This window comes from Rhea pennata, chromosome Z, assembly GCF_028389875.1.
Source record: "Rhea pennata isolate bPtePen1 chromosome Z, bPtePen1.pri, whole genome shotgun sequence".
Taxonomy (NCBI): domain Eukaryota; kingdom Metazoa; phylum Chordata; class Aves; order Rheiformes; family Rheidae; genus Rhea; species Rhea pennata.
The window spans coordinates 8833926-8860916 of NC_084702.1; the positions used below are offsets into that span (position 1 = coordinate 8833926).

At 39.7% G+C, this 26991-nt stretch overlaps 1 protein-coding gene across 1 annotated transcript in view; it reads left to right on the forward strand.

Moving 5' to 3' along the window:
- DGKQ (diacylglycerol kinase theta) overlaps positions 1 to 26991 on the forward strand; it is a 129600-nt gene that overhangs the window by 27368 nt on the left and 75241 nt on the right. Inside the window, exon 3 of the mRNA XM_062599716.1 lies at positions 19572 to 19651. Coding sequence (XP_062455700.1) covers positions 19572 to 19651 — 80 coding nt within the window. The remainder of the gene's footprint in view (positions 1 to 19571; positions 19652 to 26991) is intronic.

The window sequence follows — 26991 nt, forward strand, 5'->3', positions numbered from 1 at the left end:
GTACTTGAGGGAAAAATATCATAGTCACCATGAGTGACGATGCAAAGAAATGATAGGGGTCTTTGCATACATGAGGAAAACTTTAGCAGCTGGAAGATAAATTTTGTGTTGGCGGTATTCTCCCAGATTTGAATCCAGAAGCTAAATCAGGTGGGAAATAACTTGCCACAGAAAGTGCTAAAGCAAGTAATCCAATACCAGGTTTTGCTTAGCACTCCTATACATCATCTGTGGATTTGCCTCGGTCTGACTTGATGATGAATGATAGAGGCAATAAAGAAGGTGTTGATAATCCATCATGTTTAAGAGTGGATGAGAACTGCAGCTTGTTCCTTCCAGGTTTCCATTTCAGATGATCTGTCATCTAATCCTGCTTAGTTTTAATATGTTTAAGTGTTCCTGAATCATCTTCTAGACTGATTTGCATTCTCTCTGTCTCTCTCTCTTTCATTTGGGGACAAAATATTTCATACTTCTTCTGGTAAGTTTCCCGGGCCATAATTCTTCCAATATTATGTTAAAGTATATTCTAAAAAGCCTTCTATTCTTTTCTTGCGGATATTTGGTGGCTAGATGCTAGGCTGGTTAATTTTTCTGATAGACTAAGCACATTGAACTCTAAGTCTTTCACTATAAAACATTTTCTGAAGTACTGTACTTTTAACAGCATTTTTTTGAAAATTTGGACAGAGTATTTCAGAAAGAAGTGACATCAGTACTTCGTGGGGGTAAATTTACTGTTCTGTTACTAAAAGTCTTATTTTTGTGATCTTTGCTTGCGTTGGGTGTTTGCTCCCCGATCTCCCTTCCGCACCCTCCTACATGTTCAGGTTTTGGTTTCTTGTTGGAAACTAGTCTGTTCAGGTAACACTTTGCTTTTCCCTAGGGCTGGACTGCAGTCCTTGTTTCTGCATACAGCAGTTTGTATTAAAATGTGGTTAGGATGTAGATCATCTTATTCAGTAATACGTATCTCTGGGTGATTGCTCTGGCCTTTTTCTGTTTTCTTAATCAAAAAAATTTTTTTCAGGAGTCAGATTTTACTTCCATTTCAGAGTTTTCATTAAATAATCTGGGATAACATTAGGCTTAGTATCCTGGGGTTTTCCACCTGAAATGACCCTATTAAACAATGAATCTGCATTGACATTTGCTTTATAACAAGAAACTTCCGGGGGGTTTTGTTTGTTTGTTTTTTAAAAAGAGCGTTTATTACCTAAATGCAGACACTGTTCTTGAGCAGGAGAATGTGAACTGAAAACTTTGTGTAGTCCCATGCAGGATAATGTGCAAGGTTTTTAGTTCACATTCTCCTCCTGGAAGCTTTTACGAGATATTTCTGGTGACTTTTTGGCTGTTCTGAATTCCAGGCCCGAGTTTAAGGAATTTTCCTGTGTTGTCTCCTGTGCCTTCTCTTCTGGGCAAGCTCCCTGTGGTTGTCTGTTTTCTCCTCTTCTGTTACCTCTTTGGTTACATGCTCTTTATAGCTGATCTTTTAATTTTCTATTTACTATCCTGACATAAACCTGATTCTTTTCCCTATCTGGAGCCCTTTTCTCAGGTGGCAGCCTCTTTCTGTCTCCTCTTTGAATCAGATTGTCCCTGCATGACTCTTGCTTTCTGGTTACCTCACGTCCTCCTTCCTATGCTGTTTCTAACATGCATTTCATCACCTCAGAGCCTTCCTTCTGGGCCACTTGTTGCTCATTAGGTCTTTCCTGAGCTGCCTCACACAGTCTGTGACTGCTCACACAGATCCCTTCAGCAGTACTGCTCCCCTTGCAACACCTGTAGGAACCAGATGAGCCGGCTGTCTTCATGTTTTTACTTTGACTCAGGTTGCCCCAGCTGCAGTGGGGAGAGGATAGGATGCATGTCTTGCATATAGGCCTGTCTAAATGATAGGATGATACATTCTCATCACCTCTTGTGCTTTTTTCCCACTCATTTAATGATGTCTTTCAGTCCTGAGAGAAGGATGTTATGGAGCTCTCCAAAGCAGGAAGCAAAAATTAGTCTTTGGATATGCAATGTGATAAGGAGCTCACTGGACTTTAGATACTTCTTTTTGTTCTAAACAGTGCTATTACAATATTCTTCCTCTTAAGCCATACTGTATGTATTTGTTGCTTTTTCCTTATTTAAAATGGAGCATGAACAATTGACTTGGATATATGTTCAGGATTATAATTACATTGCATTGACACTGCTCACCTGCTTGACTTTTTAAAATACCACTAATATGATACTGTGATGCTACTTGCTATATAAAAATAATAGTTTAACATCTCAAGCAACTAAAAGCAAGAAAAATGTGGCTGCAGTTGACTACAATCAGTCCCTGGAGGTTTTCCATTGAGCAAGTTGTTAGAGACAATCTGGTTATTTTTCAAAAGAGAGATGCTTGAATGATGCTGAATGATTTACACTTCTAGTGTTAAAATAGAGGCAGTGTATTGTTAAGTAGGGTAGTGTTAGAACACAATAATTAGGAAGTGGGACTTCCAATTTAAGCCTAAGAACCTATAGAGAAAATCTCTATTCCTCACTGCATTTCTTTTTCAGAATGTGTCATGTTTTAATGTTTTGGTTGGTTGTGAAATAATTCAGGAAATGACTCGGTCCTTTTTCTACAGTACTTTCTCTGCAGTATGTGAAGACAAGAATTGATGTACCTTGTTAACCAGTGAGCTTAAGAACATTCTATTAACCAAGCTCTTAAATGTTTTGCAGGAAAATACTTCATCAGTATTGGAATCATTGCATGATTAGAAGCTTCAAAAGAAGGTAGAAGAATGCTAGGAAATTACTAAGATTCTTTCAGCTATGAGGGGACACAAAGGAAGGATTTGAATATGAAGTGAAAATGCTAATCTCATTTGAGACTGTGGGGATTCTGTTTCCAGAATTTAAAAATGCCTTTTGTGAGATGAGAAAGGGTGAGTGGTGTGAGAGTATTTTTGGTTTTGTTTTTCTTCCCCAGAAGTCATTTAAGATGCCAGAGTAAATGTAAACTGTTGCAAATACAAATTTGCCTGAGAAGCTGGTTAAGGCTACAGTAGTCCTGGACTATACCTGCTATATAAAGATGGTGTTAGACTTAAGACAAAGATGTGGCTAAAAAGCCTGATTTAGGGAAAAGACCTTGGTAAGATTCTTAAAGCATAGTTGATACAGGTGTTTGGAAAAGGTGATTTTAAACTTCCTGGATGTTCACAAATGTTCAGAGAATTTAAAACTCATAAGATGCTTCTACAAGTTGGTGCATGATATGGAGGTGGTGTCAGAGGTCACTACATGCAGCAGTGGACAAGGCTGACTGAGACAGTTATGCCTAGCCTATATCATGTGAGCTGTGTGCCACATACCTATGTCCATTTTGAGGGAACTGTCATTGATGGTAATGACAGCTCTTCACAAAGGCTGTTGCAACACTTTTTTTAGCATAATCTCTTGCAGACAAAAGAACTCCAGGGACAAAGGCATTTTTTTCTATAGCAGGAAAATAGATGTCAGCTATGCTGAGTCTCCAGTAGAGTTGTTGCTTGTGTGCATGTCCCAATAAAGTACGTCTTGTAATCTTCCATTTATTCTTCTAATTCTGCAGCTTCCCCTGCTCCATGGGTGTAGGGAATGCCAAGAAGGTAAGATGGTGTTGGGAAAGAACAGTTAAACAAAGGGCTTTTCCTTTCAATATTGCTTGGAAGGAGAGATGCTGGTCAGCACTTTGGTCAGCCCTGGCTTTGCTGGGCCGTGGCAGCCTGGCACTGATCTTGTGCCAGCGCAAATTACTGTGAGTGCACTCAAAGTACAGGTGGAGGAGAGCACGGTGCTGCTCTTTGCTTGCTTCCTGTCCCATTATGAAGAAAATGGGACTCTCAGTTACGTGTGATGCTCCAGCGCCCTGTATGTGGAAGAGGAGGTGCCGAGCAAGAAACCAAGTGCAGGACCAGGACAGAGAGGTGTGAAGGCAGAGACACAGGCTGAAAAGGAAGTGAAATGTTGAAGGCAGCCTTGAGGGACAGGGAAGATGCTGTTTGTGTGATCACTCAGAGGAGATAGGCTGTCAGTCCTCATTCTGCAAACTGCACAGCACCTAACACCAGAATTCCATGAGCTTGTGACTTGAAACACAGCACCTACTGCTCTTCAGTGTATTTTTTGTGGAGAAATCTTTCCTATATGCACAAAAACAAATGAAACAATTCCTGTTTTGGTTTCTGTGCCATTGGCTTGCATAACTGTAGTTTCTATTCTTAATGGTGATGAAAAGAAGTTAACCATTGTCTCATATGCCAAATCTTAGCTGAGAATATCAGCCTTACCCAACCAAATCCTTTTCCAGAAACAGGCTGGAGTATAAGGGAAAGATCCTCTAAGGCTAAAAATATCCCTTAAATACAGTTAAATACCATCACATTTGTGCTGGTTTTCACCTCTCTTACTCTATTCCTCTTATCTTCTCTGTGCTCCAAAATAGCTCCTGTTTTGGCAGGTGCTTATTCAATGCTTTTGCTCAAAAGCAATCTTTTTTTTTTTTTTTTTTTTTTTTAATACTGTCTCATGGGAGGTCTTAACCTTTCAGCATGCTTTGGTAATTTGTATGTATAAATTAACAGATGATTATGTTACATAATAAATTCAGATCAGATGCTATAATGTGTGCAAGGACTTGTCTTGCCAGTCTGATCCAGGAAGAAAAAATAAAAACAAACAAAACCTTGAGGTGTTTAGGCCCCTTTTCAGGAATGATTTGTAATTTTGTAGGGGTTGATTTTTGGATGTTACTGGCCTGTGAACTGAGCTATCACACTTGAAAGATCTGGTGTATTCATAAATGGCATATGTAACCTTTGATATTGCAGGCTTCTGTTCTGCAGAAATGCTCAGCTTCTATGAATTATGAATAGCCTTATTCATTTGAAAGGGACTGTTCCTTAAATTCAAGATAAGGATAGGCTGAGCCTTATCAGTGACTCAAGCTTTAGTGATAATCAAAATCCCTGCTGTTTCTGGACAGGAATCTGTTTAAAATACTTGAAATTTGTATTAATATAATTAAGAATACTGATTCAAAGAAAGTGGCACAAAGATTAACGTTTTCAGCCTGCTGGCCTTTCTCTAAATGGTGCCTTGTGAGTGTTTTCTTTCCTCTCCTGATTCACTGCTGTACAAATAGTTTACCTTTTATTTCCTGGCCATGTTAACACCCACACAGCAACTGTGTGAAAGAAAATACTGAACATACCTACGCAGCTGGCACAAGAGCCTGTTTCTCTGAAACCTTTTTACACTTCTTTCTAGCTCCATTTTTCAGTGCAATCCCATAGTTTTGCACGTGTCTGTCTGTGATGCAGTTGGAAATGGAGCCATATAGGGAAGAGAGGTAAAGGTTGCTGTGACAACTCTTTTTTTCTTCCTCCCCCCTCTTTGTTTTTTTTCGTGATGATAAGGAATGTTGAGGTGCCCTATGTAATATTAAAGCTATCCAAGTTAAGAGAGGAAGCATGTGTACCGTAAGTGATATTAATAATCTGGCAGAGATACTTAAAGCTACCCAGTGTTTCTTTTAAAATTCTAATTGTGCGGTGGAGGTAGATGGATGTTACTGTAGTTAAGGTTACCATTTTTTTTTTTGTTTTTTATTCTAGTCTCTTCACTTTTTTTTTTTTTTTTTGGGGGGGGAGTGTTATATTTTTATGTTCTGTGCTTACCTTTTAGCAGGGAAGAGGAAAGTGAAAGGCAGTGATGCTCCCAGGGAATAACCCTCCTGCATGCTCGTTACTTCACTCAGTGAAGATATGTTTTACTTAAAAAGCTGCCTTTCTTTTTCCCCCTTGGTTGTTCGAAGACTTTCATGTCTTCTAGAAGAAATTCTTGTTTTCCCCTTGTATACCGAACAAATTCATTTGGACTCTGTCTGCCAGGCACGCATTTACTGTGCATGTTGTGTGCCCATGGTGATGTGCCCTGTAGATAGAGAAACAACATGAGGGTTATTCTGAAAACAGTAATGTTCAGAATGTCTCTAAATTTTTATTTTTGTTTTAAACTTTGAGAGATTCAACATTGAAATTTTCTGCCACGATGCCTCCATGGAAGTCCTGCCCATCTTATATTCTGTTCTGGTTTGCCCTGCTTCTCTAATTTAACTCAAATTTTACAAATTCTTTGTAAAGCCTTGAAGACATACTATTGTTTTTCCTTGTCGTAGGTGGGGTGATGCTTTGGCTTGAGTGTGTCTAAAATTGCAGAGCTGTTCGTGGGACTGTTTTTTGTAGAAGACCTCTGTGTCATCCTCCTGCATTCTTAGAAAGCAGCTATAGAGGTGTGACCTTGACACTGTGGAGTGTTGAAGCTTCATGTGCTATACTGGGCAACAGTGGTAGTTTTGTGGGGAACTAGGCACTGGATATGAGGACTAGAGGCTTATGGTATTTAGGTTGGTTCCCTAAGTATCGTGAAATGTAAGTTGTAAGACTACTTGCAGCAACAGACAAATTCTTTTAGGGAAACTTCCTTGTAGTTGGGGACTGGGGTTGGACTACCTTATCTTACAGTATTCAAAATAGAAAAATACAACAAAAAACATAAAGCTCTTTGTTTTGACCAATAATTGTGAGTCAGTTGAAGAATGGTGGTAAACAATTGACAAAGTTTCTTTTTGTTTTCATCATCCTGAAAGCTCTGAATTGGAGAAGCTATTGCAGGCAGCAGTAGGGCAAACTACTATGTCTTTAATATTCATGATACTGCTGCATAAGTCCCACAAAAGACAGTTCTGTGTTCTAGCTGAGTTTTTCCTTAGCCCTCTCTTTTAAATCATTACACATCTAAATAGTTTGTCTGCCCGTGGCTTCCCACCTTGCCTACAGATGCTGCAAAGCCGACACTCCTATGCTGCAATCCCTCCTTTTTTAATCTAAGGTTTATTTGATTACTTGAGCAACCTGCAGGAGAAGACAAGAGGCTCTAACTTCAGACAAAATTAAGGAAAAGACCAATAATTAATTGCTCTTCAGGAGGCTCGTCAGTGGTGGGTGACTTCTAATTTTCTCTCCACCCTGTGACATCTTGCTGAAATTTGGCTTGGGTTTCACTGGAAGGACTCTGCTGTGCTTTCCAAGGGTGCTGGCCTCCCCTAGGTACTGGACTTTTGGTGATTCTGACAAATGTTGATCTATAAGATGAGGATATGCTCTCAACATTGAGCCTGTGGACCACATCACCATACTGGAATCCAAATAAATCCTGGAAGGTCTTAGACCAATGTGTATTTACCCTGGGAGGCTGTGTGGCAATGAAGCGAGGGGGAAGTCATGCCACTTATGAAAAATTATTGTCCCAGTAGTTCTCAAAAAATGTATTTGCTCACTTTGAGTGATGAATAATCCAGATTGAATTGGTTGAGCGAATTTTGTTAGCAGTATGCAGAGCTGTAGTTCTGCATGACCTTAGTGCTGTAACTGGTAGAGAGAGTGGAGCTATTTTGCTGCAGGTGTAGTGAGGGTGATTAGCGCTTCTTGTGTTGGGCTTCAAGCTGGTTGATCCTTCCTATCAATGTATAGGTGGTAATGTGGGAGACCTGGCAAAGTGCCAGGACTCTGTCATTTGGGCTGGTGTCTGGTTTGTGCAGGTCACCTTCATCTTCTAGCCTGTATGAAAGAGAAAATGAAGTGCTCAGTTGTTTCCACTCAAATAAATAGATTTATGTGGTTCAGAGCTAATTTCTGTTCAGAGTTCTTGTCTTCAGCATCACTGCATGCCTGTGCCAGGGTCCTAAGACTGGGAGGCTGTAATTCTTCATTGCTGGACTGGGGAATCACAGCCATTCCAGTGGTACATTACTCTTGCCTGGTGGATGCAACTTGCCTGCCATGCATAGTCACAGAGGAAAATGAAGTCGCTGGATAGAGGGGAAAAGCTCTGTCTCTCCCTGTGCAACTACATGTTGTGAATGGGATGCTGCTTTTTCTGGAACATGTAGTTTGGGAAGCTGTCAGGAAGCAAGTTGTTGTCTCCTGACATCTTAGCCCTCTTGGAAATTTCTTATTCTCTGAAAGTGGGGCAGTGCCTAGTGCCAGGGTGGAGTTGTCCTGCCTTTGGCCTATTGCTCAAGGAAGGGGAATGTATTGTTGCTTTCTGGATGTGAGCTGAGCATCAGTCACGCTCCATGTATCTGAAGGAACAGAAGTTCATGACAGGTTTACAGTAACAACGTCAGAGACTTGTTCTATACTGAAACCATACGATTTTGAAATTCTTTGCCCACCGTCATTTCAGAGGTGGGAAGCCCAATCAGTCACCTTGCCAAGGGAGAGAAATTCAAGTCTATGCAGAACTCACTTTTGTCTTTTGGTCTAAGCCTGTGTTCACCCTCCCTTCCCCATGAAGAAGCCTTTTGTTTCTTTATTGGCTGTCTTGCACTTAGCATGGAAGGAAGGGGGACCTCAGTGCACCAACTGAAGAAGTTGTGGTGAGGTAGTTTTGTCTTAGATGTTCTAGGTGTTCCTGCTTGACTGGATTCAGAAAACCTGATGCAGGATATGCTGGGGACAGGAGGATGCTGAGGGTGTTGTTCTGATAGGTGAAGAATATGTAAACTGGAGTTTATCGCCCATCACGGAAGACTGAGCTGCAAGACAGCTTGTTGTTATACTTTGGAATATTTAGAACTTAATATTGAGAGAGTTTCATAGAATAGCCTCCAGGCTTTGTAAGGGTTTTACAATTCAAGCAAACCTACTCTAACCAAATCAGTGCTTTTATAATTCATTGTTCAAGTGTATCCTTGAACTCTTCTTGACTGCTCTGCTCTTCTGTACCTTGTCTTGTTTTCACATGACTTGTTGCTATGTTTTTTTCCTACTGGTCTGTATGACATACAGATGAACAGAAATGTAACTCTTCTGCCTCAAAATTACAGAGCTCAAGTCTTACAAAAACATCTTTTGTATATCTGTCCATTTTTATATATATATATATATATATGTATATATATGTATGTATATGTATATAACATACTGAGAGAGAGTACTCTCTTGTAGACAATTCTAGAAGTAAAAAATAACATGCCAGCCCTACTGTGCAGAGTTGTGTTTTGAAAAGGCAGAGCGTGTAGTTCTGTCTGCATTTAAAGCAGACTGTGGCTGGTTAGTTGGTGAAACAGAAAAATCTTGGAGAAAGGAAGGACCTGGTATGTACAAATAAATATGCTCAGTAAGTATTGGGAAAACCTGAAAAGGCTTGTAATACCTTCTGGATTTTGGAAGGAAAAACTATGAAAGAGATTTTCTGTTGTCGTATTCTTTCCTTTCAGCCTCTTGCCATCCACAAAATGATCTAATTGAACAGTAAGATGAGCAAAGACCCAGGACCTCTCATTACAGTGAGAGAGGAGGGTGATTTTAATGTCTAACTTATTAAAGCTTTCAGAGGTTGTCCATTCCTGTCTTGTAGCTGTTGGAAATGTTCTGGAGAGGCCCAACTATTGAATAGGCTGTTTTTCTACTGCCTGTGGCATGAACAGCAACAGGCAAGAGCGAGCCTCTAAGGACCACCTTTTGGGACGTCTTTGAGTAGAAGTAATAGAGCTTTTTGTAGCTTTGGAAGCTTCTGCAGGATTTTTTGTTTGTTTATTTTTCTTTCTAGGTGCTAAATGTGATATCTAAGTGTTAGTAACCTAGATCACCCTGGTTTGCTGTGACAGTATTTTAGGGGGAGTGCTAGCTATGTGCTTCTCAGCAAGTCTCATTGAAAAACTGGTGAAGTATCACATATTACAATTTCTTTTGTTTGTTAGATGCAGACTTTACTGTATAAGACTGCAGCATATTGAAGATAATTTGACCTTTGTTGTTGTTACCTTTGTAACTTCAGAGGTGAGCTGGCCTGCTTAGCACTACAGGCTTCTGACTTTATCTTTCGCCTGCGTGTTTTTTGCAAGAGGGAATACACCAGTATTCTGTACAGGTCTTCACGTGTTTCTGCTGAACTGGGAAATAAGCTGGCAAGGTCTACAGCTGTACGCAGCATTCCTCTGAATGAATAGTCACAGTGTTCAGGCTGGCCTGTAGTCACAGTCCTGAACAAAAAAGCTAAATGTGTTGCAAGCTGTTACAATGAAAGAAGAGTTCAAAACTGTATGACAAATGCAAAAGCTAATCCCACAAACATCCAGGGAAAAGAGAGTGTTGTTTTTAAGCTACCCATGAAAATTGTCCCTCATCTATCAGTTTGAATACTCTAATCTGCATAAGGTTATCTCATAACAATGTGTCTTTATTTAAAAAAAAATGATTTTTAAAAAATATCTTTTTCTCCAACATCTGATTACTTAGCCTCTCGGCATTTCCTCAAACTATTGTCTTCTACTGTATCCATCTCTTCAGTGCTCACAAGGACGGCCCTATTGAGCAAAGTAGCCTGCTTGCAGGACAGTGGACAGCTTAAGAAATGAGCTGAAGAGGCTTCTAAATGCCTAAGTGCAGAAGCACTATACATGTAAAACTACTTTTTGTTGTTTGTGTCAATGAAACATAAGCATTCAAATAACGGGAACATGCTACAAAGGCGTAAAGATGGAGGAGGGAAATAACCTATCAAAGTAAAAATTTGTCTTGATTGAATTAGACTGACTTGGCCTGATGTCTAGCTACAAATGTCTTTTACTCCAACTGATTCATTGTTTGGGAAGCAGAGACTGTAGACATTGTCTTGCATAACAGCATAGCAACTTTGTTTTACTCGTGGCTTACCCCATTTCTTGTTTGCTTTGCTTAGTCCATCTATAAGCAGTTGACCTTCCTCCTTTTGACTTTCTAAGTATGTTGCAGTAGCTACGCCTTGTGCGCAGAACGCCCTTGTCATTGTACGCATTATTAAACTGAATTGAGTAAGCTAACGTTTCTTGTTTTTTTGAGATCCCTCCTTTTTTCTTTTTGCCTCCTTGATGTGTAAGGAGTGAGGTAGGAATAACATTTCTAACCACCTGAAAAGCCAGATAAAGCTTTGCTACCTTCTGTGTTTTCTGCTTTCTGTTCTGTTGGTGCCAAGTGCCAAGAATAAACATCTTTGAATTGTTGAAATAACCACCACCTTGCCTAACTAAGTTATGTAGCTGCAAAATGGCTATGAACAGAAAGAAAAATAAACTGGCTATAGTTTATTGGCAAGAAATCACAGATGTAATTCTAGTAAGAGAGATTCAGTTTGGACATTGAGCACCATGCTCGTATCTCCAAGGACTGAAAAGGGTTTGCAGTAATTTGCCTTGAGAGACTAGGTGCATTTGGGGAGTAGGTTTGGCTGCCACTTGTCAGGGACATGTGATTAGCTGAACTCTTGAGATGGCTTCCTGCCGTCTCTTATGTGAAAATTAATGATCTACTTGCATATTTCTACCTTACATTGCAGTTAACTCTGGAACATACTGAGTTTCATGCCCTAAGCGGTAAATGTTTCTATAAAAATGATTTTGACAGTTCACATATGTGGCACAGAAGTAATACGTGGCCTGAACTGTAATATACCTGTTCAAAATCCACTGAAGCAAAGTTGTTGCTATCCTCATACCTTTCTGCTTGGCTTGAGTTTAGGATTTGCAAATACGAGAAGAAATGGGTTTGAATCATAACGTTTCTCTCTTTCTTTGGGTTCAGGAATGTCCTTATCTCTTCTCAGTGTAAATCATATGAGATCTCTGAATTCTCTCAATGATTCATTTTGCTAAATCCAGTGGGATTTTTCTTAATTGCAGAATTTGTAGCATTCTCAGGGTTGATGTCTAGAGTAGGAGAGCGTTTTGTAATTCTGAAGGACTTCTGATGGTTCCGTCTCTGGAGAGAGGAAATACCGTTACTTGCCAAATATGTTAGGTTGCAATAATGGCTTGGTATAGCATAGGCAAATATCAATAATTCCTCACATTCTGGACTGTTGATGCCTTATTTAAGTTGGTAGTGTAGAAAACAGGGGCTTATATTGTCTAAGAAATATTTATGTTGCTAGGAGTACTGATAGAGTATCACTTCTCAGCAGTAAACTTGTCAGAAGGCTTGGAAATTTTTTTAAGGTGTACTTTAATTCATTCTTCCATCTTGATAAGAACGAGATGTACATCATGTGCCTAAATTTGTGATCTAGCGTGTTGGCTTGAAGTAAAAAAATCTTAGCTTGTGTAAATTGTTGTGCTTTACGAGTCTGAAGGAGTCAGGCTGATTTACAGCATGTGAAAGTCTGACCTCAAGTCTTCTATAGTTAGACATTCTTTCTTTGAAAGCCTCTTAACGTTAATACTCTCCTCTAGAGTTACTGAAAATGAAAATTACTGAAGTTATTGAAGGAATGGAAAAAATCACCCTGCTGTAAAAATAACCTCCTCTGGAGTAAATGACATTTGCAATTATTCTTTCTGTAGTACCTCTCGCATTTCACATATAATGACATTTGCTGTGTAGCACGAGAGTTGAAGCTGAGTTGCACATCCTTTGCACTACTCTAAGATTGCTGCTGAAATTGAAGGCTCTTACTTCTTACCGGGGCAGCTGGTCTGTAGCACCAGGCATATGGTAGCATACAAGAAAAATGCGTATGTCATCAACTTTACATAGGCAGTAAGGAGACTGCCTAATCCCAACAATTCACCGAAGAAAACAGCAACAAAATAATATTCCTGATCCATAGCAAGATGCCCAGGAGCTTGCTGTCAGGAGATGGGCAATTCTTTAGTATATCAGATGGCCATGCAGATTCTGTTCAAAGTTACTGCTGGGGCCAAGTCGGTATAATCATGTGTTTTTACCACATTTAGAAAGCTGTGCTTTCTGTTTACTCCTTCTCTTCGAACTTTGGGGGAGTTGCAGCCTTCTACGATCTTCTGAAAGCTTTGTATGGGAACTATGTAGTGGGATGTCATAAGAAGCATGTTTCTATTTGGGCTTTTCTGCTTTTTGTTTGTTTGTTTTCCAGATACCTGCCTCCTTTTGAATGAATGTGTTTTGCTCCTTGCAAATTGCTGGATTTCGTTCAGATGGAAAAAGAAAAATCTGACTATCGGTGTACTGTGGTGTATAAAATACAGTAATGAATTGAAGGTTGTCATATGAAAAAAGAGAAAGATTGTGGGGATTCTGTGAGAAAGAGTAGAAGTTGCAGTAAAGCTACAGATGGGGAAAACATAATTCTGCTATCTACTTCTAGTCGAGGAAGCTATTTCTAAATAAGTATGGTGGATTTTTTAAATGAATGCATTAGACTTTAAGACTAAAATAGGTGCGACTACAGAGGAATGTTCCAGTTCAGGAAGGAAGCAGTAAAGTTGTACTTTATGTATCTGTTGAGGGGTTTGCCTTATGCTTCTCCAGCTGCATTGTTTTGTTTTCTTTTAAAGATGTCCTATTAAAGATACATGCATGGATAGGTGTCATCTATAATGCTTGCACTAGGTGTTTATTCAACACCTGTTGTTGAATAAAAGCTGCCCAAAATTTAGTGAAGTAGAAGATTTATTTGTATTTATTTGTTAGTATGATTTCTGTGTATTCAAGAAAATGTTGACAACATTTCCCAGTCACCCAAAGGATGGTCCAGTTTCAAGTAAGTTCCTGGTCAAAACTACAGCCTTTCTTGCTCCTTGCTCCTTGCTCCTTCCTTTTTTCCATCTTACTGGAAAAAGGTTGTAACCAGGGATGCTGTGTATAGAAAGAATCTCTTCCCTAGTGAGAAATTTACATTTACCATGTGTAAAATAGTAAAATAAAGCCATACTGGCTACAGACTGAGTTTGGGTATCAGATAAAAGCAATTAAGGGAAGAAATGGACTGAAACAAAGCTGTAGGTAGGTTCTTGGCAAGGATCTTTTAGTAGGGCTTATACTACTCAACTTACTCTTTAATAGCCCTCCTCCCCTCAAAAAGGTTACTCATGAGAGTTACCAGTGTTTCTAAGTTATTCAAGTTAGTAAATTGGACGTCAACTGCTGAAGGTTCCTCAGGAACCTGAGAAGTCTTCAGAGATTCAGAAGAATCTTTATTCAGAGTGATTTTATTTTAATTTACTATTTCATTGCTCAAGATTGATAAATAAAAATTGTTGTGTGTGAAGGGGGAAAAATAATCTTACAAATTGATGGGCTTTCAGCCAGCTTTTATCAATCAGGCAAGAAACTAAGTTACAGTAGGCCTAAGAAGACAGTATTATAGGCTAAGTATTAAAAATGGCAAATTGAGTGTTAGAATTTTTTAGAAAAGGAATGGGAGAGGAAGAGGAACAAAAATCATCACTGTGCCACTATAAATTCACAGGGTGCACATGTATTCAGTGGACAAGCTGCAGAGCTGCTGATGGTTATGTCCTTACGACATCGGCATTGGATCTTCAAAAGGCCTTCACTCTTGTTTGTTTTTAGGGTTTTTTTTTCCTCTTTTCTGGTAGAACACAGTGCATGTTATAAAGCAGATCTTAGGTAATTCTTTCATGAAATTTACGTAAACTTAACAGGCTTTTTCTATAGAGAGTTGTAGACAGTTTTCATTTATGTATTGCTCCTAGGTATGACAAATAGGCCTGTCCTGAAAGCTCTCTGAGACAGGGATTTCTTCCAAGTCCTTGATTTAAAAAGATGCTCAGAGAATTACTACTCTTCATTTAGTATTTTTTTTATATATACCCATTAATGAGCTGAGTATGTTCTGTAATATGTTGTCCTTAAATTTTTTTATTTCTGGAAAAAATTAGTGTACAGCAATTGCTGGGAAAACTATTGTATTACTGGATTTGTGGCTGAGCTAATAGTTTGTTTTAAAAGCAAGAATAGTAAAGTTAGTTAATCAGTAATTCAATAATCTATGTCCTTTGATAGAAGATTAGAAGAAAATTTTGTGGCAGCGTGCTGAAAGTTAGTTTTTGAAGGTGAGTGGAATGCAGTTTCATTATGGTGCTCACAAATGTGCAGCATGAAGTTAAATTATTATTTGATAAATCACGCAAGCAGATGAAGGGGTGGTGTTGTCACTTTATGTTGGGAGATTGTTTCACAAATTTGCTGTGGATCTCCTGTGGTGCACATGAAGTGTGAACTGAGAGAGTTCTCTGCTGCAGAAACTTACCCCAGTCTTCAGGGGCAAGAGCTCATGATTTGAGAGTCCTCAGTTTGACCTGTTGCAATGAGAAGGGTTGCCTGCTGTGTTAGTATCAGAACATCTCCTCCAAAACCATGTGTTATGTTGGGAGAAGAGACTTATTGCCGCTTGTGATATGGTGCGTGTTAATTGGGGCATAAGAACTTGAGGGAGAGTGGAAGAAGGGCAAATCTGGCTGGGGAGATATTTATCCCAAGTTCGGGAAACCATTTGAGTATGTGTTCAGAGGAAGAATTTCAGTTTCTTGAAGATGCTTTCAGACAACTCAAAACTTTAAGGTGCCTACTGGAAGGAAAGAAATGCCCTGGTTTTAAGAACACATATGTGAATATGTCCATAATGATTGTTTTGTTAAATAGGTCGCATCAAGGAGAAGATGAAATTCATTCTGGTCTTCACATTAACTTTTCTTGATCCTCTTGGAAAGCGAACTTGGTAGCTGTAATTTTAAGAGTTTAGCGAATGAAAAAATAAATATGTAAATAAAATTGATAATATGTCTCATCCTTGATGCAGACTGAGAGGGAATATAGAAGTCCTGTTGTGGTGACCACTGGCCATCTGTCATCTTGCTATACAGTAGGAATATCTTTTTTTTTTTCTTTTTCCCCAAAGATTGGAGTCCTTATTTATTACTTGGGGGGGGAGGGGGAGGATGAGACACAAGGGAAAGTTGTCAAATGTGGTTGCCATACATCTGAATATACAGTTATGGCTCAGAGAGACCCAGTCAAGACCCCCAACCTGCCAATAAGTAAATTTCTGGATTCTTTAAACCTCTCTTCAAATCCTAAATGTTGTATAGCTTCATGCAGCTTAAATATGAATGTAGGTACCTTGCATTTGATGTGCTGTTTGAAGCTTAAGGACATTCTTTCCTGCAAGTATATCCCAAATATTTGTGTCTATCTCCATGCTGTTAGGTACTTTTGATAGTGCTTAAAATGCTAAAGGATAAACTTAACACTCCAGTCTTTAAAGCTTGACATGAAACTATCAGTTTTGTATACAGTATCTGAAAGTTGTGTTTGAAAATGCCTTGTTTTGACTTAGGCAATCCATAGATGTGTCTTACTGTAGCTTGTGGCAGAGATTAAATGCACGATGAAAAGCTTTTTACTATAAATAGAAAGAACAGTCTGTCCTCTTCCTTTTCTTTTAAATACTGTTTTCTCAAAATTTTGCATTCCATCTTTTGAAACTTCACACAACATCTTCTGGTTTGTTTTCCCTCATCAAAGATCATCCCTTAAAAATACCACCCCCCTCCTGGCTTTTAGAATTTCCAGACTTACATGTGTTGCTGATCTGGGAGTACTAACACAGTTTTAGGATTCCTCCCTCCCCTCCACCCCTCCCAATACTGCTCATGTTTCAGGGTTTTTTTGCTTGCTGCCATTTATTTGTTTTCCCAGGGAATATGGTAAACAAAAACAAAATGGTGACTTATGAGAGTTAGTTCAACCTGTGAGAAATCTTGTGAGAGAGAAGATACGTACTTAACAAGAGCAAATCTTCACTGCTGAATTTGAAGCATATGACAAGCAGCACTGGAGGGGTGTAACTCATGAAAAAGAATTATGCAAATCTTTCATTAAAAATGTTAGAATCTAGGTTTAGGCTCTGCTGTCCTTCTGTGTTTTTCTCCTGATTTTCTTAAATTTGGTTTTACAGAAGGGGTTTAATCCTTGTTTTGAAATTTTAGGAAACTCACTAATTTGTGAGAGTTGTCTTTGACTGTGTACTCAGTAATTAAAATCCTTGTTCATCTTTGTATTTTACTGCTTATCCGAAGTTGCCTGTTCAAATTGTTCTTTAGTGTGTTTTTCTCTGCCTTGCCATGTTTCCTCAGCTGAACCATGATATGCCATCTTTATGCAGGACCATACTTGGCTGCCTCTGTCAGCGTGAGCGGAAGATTGAGTAGTGTTCTGTGGTGACCTTGTCTAGATAAATGGGGAATATCTCCCAGTACCCGTGTCCTTGGAAGGAGGGTTATTTCTGCAGGCTGACTTAGAGTATTCTCCTCTGAATTCCCCAAGATGCTTGGTTAATTTTCTGTGTTGAGTTGTAATGCATGCATTTAAAAGAAAGCTCTTAACTATTTGGAGATACTGGTTTCCTGAGCTTTCTTCTGTTGGTTGTGGCTTCCTCTCTGTGTAGGAATGTCTTGGAGATCATAAAATTTCTGGGAACAATTTACAGTGCATAGCTCTGTTCTTCTCTTTTGGCTTCTGAGCCAGAAAAGTGAAGGAGAACATTGCCATTTGACCGAATTTCAGTAGCCACTGGGACTGGTTTGACTGACAGACTCCTTAATAACAGTCTTGGTGGAAGCCTGTTTGGCAGTGTTGCCCTTCATGGGTATTTTCATGACTTATGAAGGTCTACCTCCATGCTTGTGCATGCAGAAGTCAGTCCATCTGACCAGGGCAGGTTCAGCTGGCCTTTGGGTATGACCTGTGAAATAATGAAGAGGCCACCTGAATGAACAGCTGGAGCGTATGTGTTTACAGTGCTGGGGAGCATGTGCTTAAATCCAGACTGGTTCGTAGCTGAGCGCGTGGCTTTTCCAGCACATCCTCTACAGACCTGTTGTCCCAGACCCCAATTGCCTCTCATGAAAGCATGAACTGAAATGTTGCAGGGAGCTGAAGAGTGGTTGGGTTGTGTCCACCTACATCCATGTTGTGATAGCATGCATAAATGTGATAGACATTCACCAGCTTTCTGTGTGAGATTTTACCAGGGTTTTTTGTTTGTTTTAGGGGAGTCACGGACATCTTTCCTTTGCCTGGGCAATCACTTTGTTCTACTTTGTTTCCTTTGTGTTGATGTAGTGGTTAAAATCAGTATGTACCCCTTCTTCAATAGGGAAGACCTTTTAAGTGTGTTGAGTATCTACCTTTTCAGCTTTGGGATTTGTTTTATTATCCCTTTAGTGATTATTCTTACTCCTCATCATTCCTATGTAGTCGGGAATACTGTTGATCAGGGAGATGCATGCTATGCTTTACAGTGCTGAGACAGAAGTCCTGTGTTTCGAGTATCTTGTCAATGCTGTAGTTGCTCTGCATGCTGCCATGAATGATGAATAATATGTTTATAGCACTAGTGACTTGCACTACTTTTTGTTTTGACTTGCAGACTAATGAAAAGCAAACCTCAGCCTGCCAAACACATGTAAGATGGTACTAATATGAAAGGAGACATCCTTGCCTTTGTGCCACCAAAACAGTGCAGGCTGACAGTAGAACATACAGAAACGAAGCTGTATTTAAATCCTTATGTTGGCATGAGAGAAGTGGTGTTGTGAAGTGACAAAAGTATATGAGCTGGGCAAGAAGGGGGTATTATCTGCTTTGGGTGGCACTAGCACATCCTATCAATAACAGCAACATAAATATAGCTCATGGATTGCAGTGGGTTTGAAATTTGAGGGTCAGAAATTTGAAGTGGGTTGTTTTTTCCAGTTGCTCGTGAAACTTAGGAAATATTACAGCATGCATCTGAAAAGCAGAGATGTGTGAATGTTTCCTGTGTACGGTTACAGTTGCTAATCACAAATAATTTTCTGCCCAAAATGCTTGGAACAGTCTGTACTTTCACATGAGATATGGAGATGCCTGAAAATGCATGTTTAGTACTTCTGAAGCGTGGAAGGCTCTGAAGCCATAGCTGTGTGGCATATTGTTTCCTAATTAATTAATGCTAGGCAGTAGGAATGCAATAAAAAGTGGCCTGTTTTTTTTTGCACAGTGCAACAGCATATAAATTTAGAGTAACAAACTGGAAAATACTACCTCTGTGAGAAATTGTTGTCAAACATAATCTTCCTGTAAAGTGTGTTTTGTAAAACTTGCACGGGATTGTTATCTATTGTTCTAATCACAGAAAAATAATTAAATACTCTTGACTTCCAAAACTTTGTGTAACTGGTATCTTCTAGTTTCATCTCCTTCCTCCATTACAGTTGGTGATCAACAGTATTGTGCTTTCTCCCATTGATTCCTGTTACATGTGGTAGTTGGTGGAGAATTCATTTTCAAATGTGTGCACCTACTTTGACTGGACCAAAGAGCTACTTCTGACTGTAGATAGTTACTTTAAAATCCCTTCTGAATATTAAGATTCCATTTGTTGCTTATGGAGAGAAGGGGGAAATGACTTGCTGTAGGTAACTCGCTCAAGAAATAAACTTTCTTCCTAACTTTTCTATCACTAATATTTTAGTAACAAAACTAGTTGTAGTTCACATGCCTGCAAGATGTATGACAGTCACATACATATTTAAAGCTAGCGGAGAGCTAATGTGACTAAAAAAAGACGTATTCCTAACTGCATTTGGCTACATGTGAATCTTCGGGTTTTTAACAGAAGTGTGCCTTGTTTTTGAAAGACTTGCTAACATTTATGTTTTTCTTCCACAGTTTGCAACTTCATGTCTCATGAAAAGTGCCTCAAGAATGTGAAGATACCATGCTCATGTATTGCTCCAAGTCTTGTAAGGGTGAGTAAGAACACAGTGTACGTCTCTTTCTTGGCATAATAACACAAATTTATCACTAACAACCATGATGGATTAACATAGTGGCTTGTTAATGTATTACTGTTTAAGTCAAATATGTTACTCATCACTGAAGGTTTTTTTACAATACAGAGGAGTACAAATTTTTATATTTCCTTTCAAACTTGCCTGCAAGTGGGTGGCTGTAGACAGACTGTCTGAAGGGTAGTTATTTGCATTCTTTAAATATTACTTTCTTTTTTTAACATATGTGTCAATACCTGGATAACTTACTGTAATGGAATGTGGTGTTTGATCAATATGAAGTGCACTCAGAAAACCATACTGTGCATCACACTAAAGATGATCTTCATGCTTCATTGATTTTTTTTTTAATAGCAATTGTACATGAGGTTTTCTGCCTAGTGAAGGAGCAGTTTGGCTTCTGTTGATTGCTAAACGTTAAGGATCTGCTTATGCACACATTTTGAATCTCAGTTATTGTGCTCAAAAGAATAAAATCAATGTATGAAAAACCTCAAATTTTAGAAGTAAAAAATCAGAAGACTGGGCTTCAATTGATTGAAATGTTTACATATTTGCTTATTCAGATTACTGGTGAAGTACTTGTTTTTCACATGCCCCGTGACTCTTTCCCCTTAGCTTCTTTTAAGAGGGTGTGAAAGATGAATCAACTTTGGAAGAAGATAAGGTGATGTAACTACAGTATTAAAGAATCTAAGTTCAGAAGGAAGGAAAAGTGCAAGGTTAGAAGCTTTCTAAATAAGTAGTAAAGCAATACAGATATCTTAAGGAGCTGGGCAAAAGTCAAGTTAGACCTTGCTGTAAAACCAGAATGAATAAGTCATGAGCAGTATTGACATCACTGACTGATAAGCACGTTTATAAGCTGTTCATTGTGTAGATCTGGAAACCTCAGAATGGGAGGTATATTCCCTTCTTTATCCTAAATAACTTTGCAGGTTCTTCTGTGCTTAAAAAAACGTGTGAGGGGTTGGAAGGGAAGGCTTAAAAGCAAAATTTAATATCGTGAAGTGAGAAGTAGCCAAGATGCTGCCAGTAGGTTTAAAGCAAGGAGTACGTACTTGATTTTGGGTAAGAGCTTGTTATGGTAGAATGACAGGAAGTAGACAGAGAGAAGATAACTACTCACTTTTCTTTAGCTGGGTTTGTCCAAATGAAAATGCCATGCAGGCTTTATCATACACTTTCCCTTCCACCCACATTTTCATCTTGAGAGTTTTTAATTTGTGTTGGTGGAAAGGTAGCTGATATATGTAGAATGTTGTCAGTGGATTAAAAAATATTGCTGTCAAGTGTCAGAACCCAAAGTAAATGCACATATAGATACTGAAAAATGCTTTTTCTAAGAATTAGCATCTGTTGCTGGTTCAATATGCTAGCAGTCAGTTGTAGATGGGAGAAGGAAGGATGAGTCAGGTGATACAGGTATCTTTGCAAAGATCTTCTAGGGTGATGGTACAAATCCAACTTGGAAACATTCATTTTAATTCAGAGAGGAGAGTCAGAGTATTGGACATTTGTGACTGCTTTTTTGTTAATTTAACTTTTTATTTATTGTTCAAAATAGTATCTGTTGCTTTACACTTATATTAGATGTGGTGTTTTTGCTTTGCTTTTGCTTGCTTTTGTTATGGGTGTTAGTCAAGCTTTTCTCATTCTTTTGCCAGTTCTTATTTTTCACTCACCCCAAAACAAATATTTTATCTAACTCTCTCTTCTTTAAGCATAAAATGTAAATATTCCTGCTGTGCAGGGGAATTTGTCTTATCTGATTGCTGTTCTTTGCCCTGAAAACTCCCTATGGTTTAGTGTTGCTGTATTTAGCTGCAATTAGCTTTGCAGCTAATATAGTTGAACTGTAGTTCAGCTAGTTCATATAGCTAAACTATAATGATTACGTTTCAAAATATTAGATTGTGCCATTTATTTTGGATAGTCTTTTCTTTGACGCAATCATCCAAGTTGTGTTAATCCTGGTCTGCCATGCAAATGAGGTCTGCCATATGGGAGATATTGTTTTGCATGAAGGCTCTGTCAAGTAAATATAAAACTTGGCACTTGCTTAAAAAACATAACAGAACAAAAAGGAACAAGGATGGTTTATGGACTGTGTGGAAAATCTTTTCTTTTTTTGGGGGGGGGAGGAATATCTCTGCTTTAGTTTCAGGTTATTTGAAAGTGTCTCTATGAAAAGACCTGGTGTAGGAGGCATCACAGAGGGGAGTTTTTTTCTGATAATTTTTTCTAATATATGAATACTCAGTGTATTACAGAAATTACTTTTCTCCTGCTTTTTTAATCCCCTGATTTTCATCTAGAGAAGTTAGCAATTCCTAAAGCTTATGAGGGTATATGTCATTTGATACTAAGTCAAGCTGTCAGAGAATAATTTTTCAGTGGATAGTTCATGGAAACTTTCATTCCTGAGAGTAAGATTTCATTTACAGGGTCAAGTAAAGGCCTGTAGAGTTGCAAGCATATCATGACTACATCCAATCTCAGATCAATTTCTGATGAGATCAATCTTAAGGCTGTCTTAAGAAGTTTTTGTACTGTTACCAATCATTCTCACCTGCATTTAGCACTTTAGACTCATCCAGGTCATGATGTTTCATGTCATGAAAGCAGACTTCATGGGTAGGTGCTTCAAACCAGTTCCTGTTTTTGTGGTTTGCAGGGGGTAATGATTTGTTTCACCCCGAGGCTCTGGAACTGTTCCAAATTTAAACTTTCTCTCTCCCCTATTTCCTGAAGCATTTGTCTGCTCTGAGGTATGTGTGAACAACAAACAAACTTAAGTAACAATAAAAGCAAAACCTCTTTGACTGATTGTGAAACAGGCTTTTATTTTCTTCATCTTTGTTAGGTAAGCATGAGATTGTCTTACAGGATTTTTTTCCCCCTTAGATTTGCCATATGAGTGTGTTGGGGTTTTTTTATGTAACAGTACTTTTGAAAAGTAGGAATGGGAGTGTTTTAGAAATGGCTTTCAGTGAAGTTAGACATCTGTAATGCTTGTTTTTTTTTTTTTTTCTCTGGTAGTTGTGTTGGTGCATTAGCGTAATGGTTTTTAAGAACTTCCACTTCATGAACTGTTGATAGACTGTTCACAACACTTCCTTATGTGCTTTTGTTCTTACAGGCAGGACGTCTGGAATAGACAATTGCTCGTTTAGGTCATCGGTTTCCCTTCAAGGTTGCTATGCCAAAAATAAAAACTTTGAAGTTTAGAATTTAGATGGCAGTTGCCTTCACAGTGTGTGATACAGAAAAAGATTTTACTGTTTGTAGAGGTCTTCGCTCAGGTAAGCAAGTGCTGCTCTTGTTTGCTGACCTGGGTCTCTCCCTCAGGGTCCTGGATTTGGTTGGTTAGTTATTTGGGTTGGTTACTCTTTCTCAAACTACTAGGAAACTAGAAATAGAGAAGAAAGAAGGATACACAGGTTAGGGTAACTTTCCTTCTCAACACTTCCAGTAGTCTTCTGTTTCGGATGCTTCATACTTAACAGACAAAGAACATCTAAACTTCGACAGCTGAAGGACACTGCACCTCTTTTTTTTCTTTCCTTTCCTTCTCTTCCCCACCCAAGAAGCAATAGGAAGCCCAACAAAGTAGGAGACAGAGAAGATGGAAAAGTTTGGCTACTGCTTCACTTGCCTAACAAATCCCCTGGTCTCATTTAACTGTCTGAAATGTCTGACTTCTTGTGTGCGATTACTTCACAGAATTAGCTTTTATGGAATGTTGTTTCAAATAGTTTATAGACATTTTAACATATTGAAAAGAGCCCAGCAAGCTGGGAATTTCAAGCAGATATGATTAGATTGAATGGTCCTTTTGGACGGTAGAGAGGAGAAAATTCAGAACCCAATTTTGGAAAATCGTTCCTTGACAGTCACTAGTGGTGTACCCCAGGGATCAATACTGGCTCCAATACTGTTTAACACTTTCATTAATGACCAGTATGATGGGACCAAATGCACCCTCACCATGTTTGCGGACAATGCAAAACAGGAAGCAGTGGCTGGTGCACCAGATACTTGTGTTGCCATTCAGAAGGACCTTGACAGGCTGAAGAAATGGGCTGACCGGAATCTCATGAAGCCTAAAAAAAGGAAGACATCAAGTCTTGCATCTGGGGAGGAGTAACCCCAAACACCAGTATGGGCTGGGGACCAACCTGCTGGAGAACAGCTCTTCAGAGGAGGCCCTGACGGTCCTGGCAGTCACCACGTTGACCGTGAGCAACCAATGTGCCCTTGTGGCAGAGGTCAGTGGCATCCTGGGCTGCATTAAGTAGTGTGTGGCCAGCAGGTGGATAGAGATGATCCTTCTAGAAACTGAGGCATTTATCACCTAAGCAGAGTGTGGGAGACCTGGGATTATCCTGCCTGGAGTAGAGAAGGCTCGGAGGGATTTTAGCAGTGATTATGAGAAAGGAGCGATAAATATGGAGGGGTCAGACCCTTCTCAATGGTGCCCAGTGGCAGAGAGATAATAGACACAAACCAAAACACATGAAGTTCCACCTGAATATAAGAAAACACTCCTTTACTGTGATGGTGGTCATTGAAACAGATTTCATAGAGAGGCTGTGGAGTCTCCATCCTTGGAGGTACTCAAAACCCTGGGCAGCCTACTTTACTAACCCTGCTTGACCAGATGATCTGCAGAGGTCCTTTCCTATCCCAACTGTTACGTAGGTTTTATTTCAACATGGGGAATGTGATTTTACCTTAAAGTTTGCTTGATGGCCCTAACCACCCTCACCAGGAATGGTTTGTCTCGAGCTCTTAATCAGTTGACTCATTGTTTTGTGAGTTGTGTTGTTTCAACAAGGCAATTCCCCAGAATGTAAAAACCCCATGGCATAATGTAGAAGCCCCATCACATGTGAAATAGATTGCCTGTAACCCCTTCTCTCCAAGGTAAACTCCAGGTTTACCTTTTTTTCCTGCCCAAAGCTGCAGCCAGCCACTGAAGTAAAAGGGAAGGACTGTGTACACCCTACTTTCTAAGCTCAAGAGCTCCCTGTCTTGCTGTAAACATGAGGCAAGCTGTAAGCTCCCAGCATGGCCCCATAGCTCTACCTGTGACTTTGCAAGTTCAGAAATAGTATGTAATTTTTGAATTTTTACCAAGCTTGTTTCTTTTAATTCTTTAACTTGATAGCAGGAGATGAGCATTGATTTCCTCTGTAATAATAAAAGGAAGGAGTGTTTCCATGTCAGCTTCTGTTTGCAGTACAAAAAATGCTAGACCAAGCAACTTGTAATTACAGTGGAAAGCTGTTATACAAATCTTATTTCCTGACAGAAGTATCACGGGTTCCTGATTTGAAATGGTATGAAATTTGCTATCTAATCTTACAGAAGATCCTAGAGAGCTTGCTTGCATATTCCAGTATATTTCAGAATTCAAGAGCTTTCAGTGATCAATGATAGAAGCAGAGAAGCTTCAAGCTAACAAAAGGCTTTAGAACTATTGAGCAGTGAGTGAGTGACAGAGGAAGAGATCAATACTATAGAAAATTGAATCACTTTCAGTTTTCAACTTCCTGCAGAGAGGGTATAGTCTAGACTTATTTACCTGGACACAAAAATCATGGGATGTGCTCACATTTCATCACCCTGAGTAAATGTAGAGAAGAGAAAACAAATCTTATGAATGTTAAATAAGGAAGCATTTTGCACATCAGAAAACGTAGATGTTCTTGTTCCAGAAATGCTCATTCATCTTAATTTGTATCAGCATTTTTTTTAAAAGTATCTTTTGCCTTTAAATTGAAAGCAGTCTTTGTGAAAGATCCCATGTGACTATCTTTTGGACAATCTTTTTGAAGACAGTTGATGGCAAGTTATGCTGATCCTTAAAATGCCACGGTGTCACTGAACTGAAACTAGTGAACTGAACTTCTTGTCACAGGTGGTGAAGGAGCCTATGAGGAAGGGTGTCCTGCTGGACCTTGTCCTAACCAACAAAGAGAGACTGGTTAGTGATATGAAGGTTGGGGGCAGCTTTGGCTGCAGTGACCGTGAGATTGTGGAGTTCAGCATCCTGCAGGAAAGAAGTAAAGCAGTAAGCAGGATTGCAACCCTGGACTTCAGGAGAGCGGACTTTGGGCTCTTCAGAGACCTGATTGGTGGAGTCTCATGGGTTAAGGCCCTAGAAGGAAGGGGCGTCCAGGAGAGCTGGCTAGTATTCAAACATCGCTTCCTCCAAGCTCAAATGCGGTGCATCCCTATGAGTAAGAAGTCCAGCAAAGGGGACAGGAGACCTACATGGGTGAGCAAAGAGCTCTTGCCCAAACACAGACAGAAGAAGAAAACACACAGAATGTGGAAGAGGGGACAGGCTACTTGGGAGAATTACAGGAATGCAGTCAGAGTATGTAGAGGTGCAGCAAGGAAGGCTAAGGCCCATTTGGAATTGAGTCTGGCAAGGGATGTCAAGGACAACAGAAAGGGCTTCTTCAAATACACCAGCAGCAAGAGGAGGACTTGGGAAAATGCAGGCCTGCTACTGGATGGGGCAAGGACCCTGGTGAAGAAGGCTACAGAGAAGGCAGAATTACTGAATGCCGCCCTTGCTTCAGTCTTCACTGCTAAGGGCAGCCCACAGGAATCCTGGAGCCTGGACGTGAGGGGGAAAGTCCAGAGAAGGGAAGACTTTCCTTTGGTTGAGGAGGATAGGATTAGAGACCTTCTGGGCAGGCTAGATATCCACAAATCCATGCGCCCTGAAGGGATGCACCCACAGGTACTGAGGGAGCTGGCAGATGTTGTTGCCAGGCCACACTCCATCATCTTTGAAAGGTCCTGGAGAACTGGAGAGGTGCTGAGGACTGGAAGAAAGCCAGCGTCACTCCAGTCTTCAAGAAGGGCAAGAAGGAGGACCCAGGCAACTATAGGCAACTATAGGCCTCACCTCCGTCCCTGGAAAGGGGATTGAACAACTCATTCTGGATGTCATCTCCAGACATACGGAGGAGAAGAAGGTGATCAGGAGTAGCCAGCATGGATTCACCAAGGGGAAATCCTGCTTAACCAACCTGAGAGCCTTCTGTGATGGAACGACTGGCAGGGGAGATGAGGGGAGAGCAGTCAACGTTGTGTACCTTGTCTTCAGCACGGCTTTGGACACTGTCTGCCATAACATCCTCCTAGATAAGCTCAGGGAGTGTGGGTTAAACGAGTGGACAGTGAGGTGGCTTGAGAACTGGCTGAATGGCAGAGCTCAGAGGATTTTTTTTTCAGGGGTGCAGAGTCTAGTTGGAGGCCTGTAGCTAGTGGAGTTC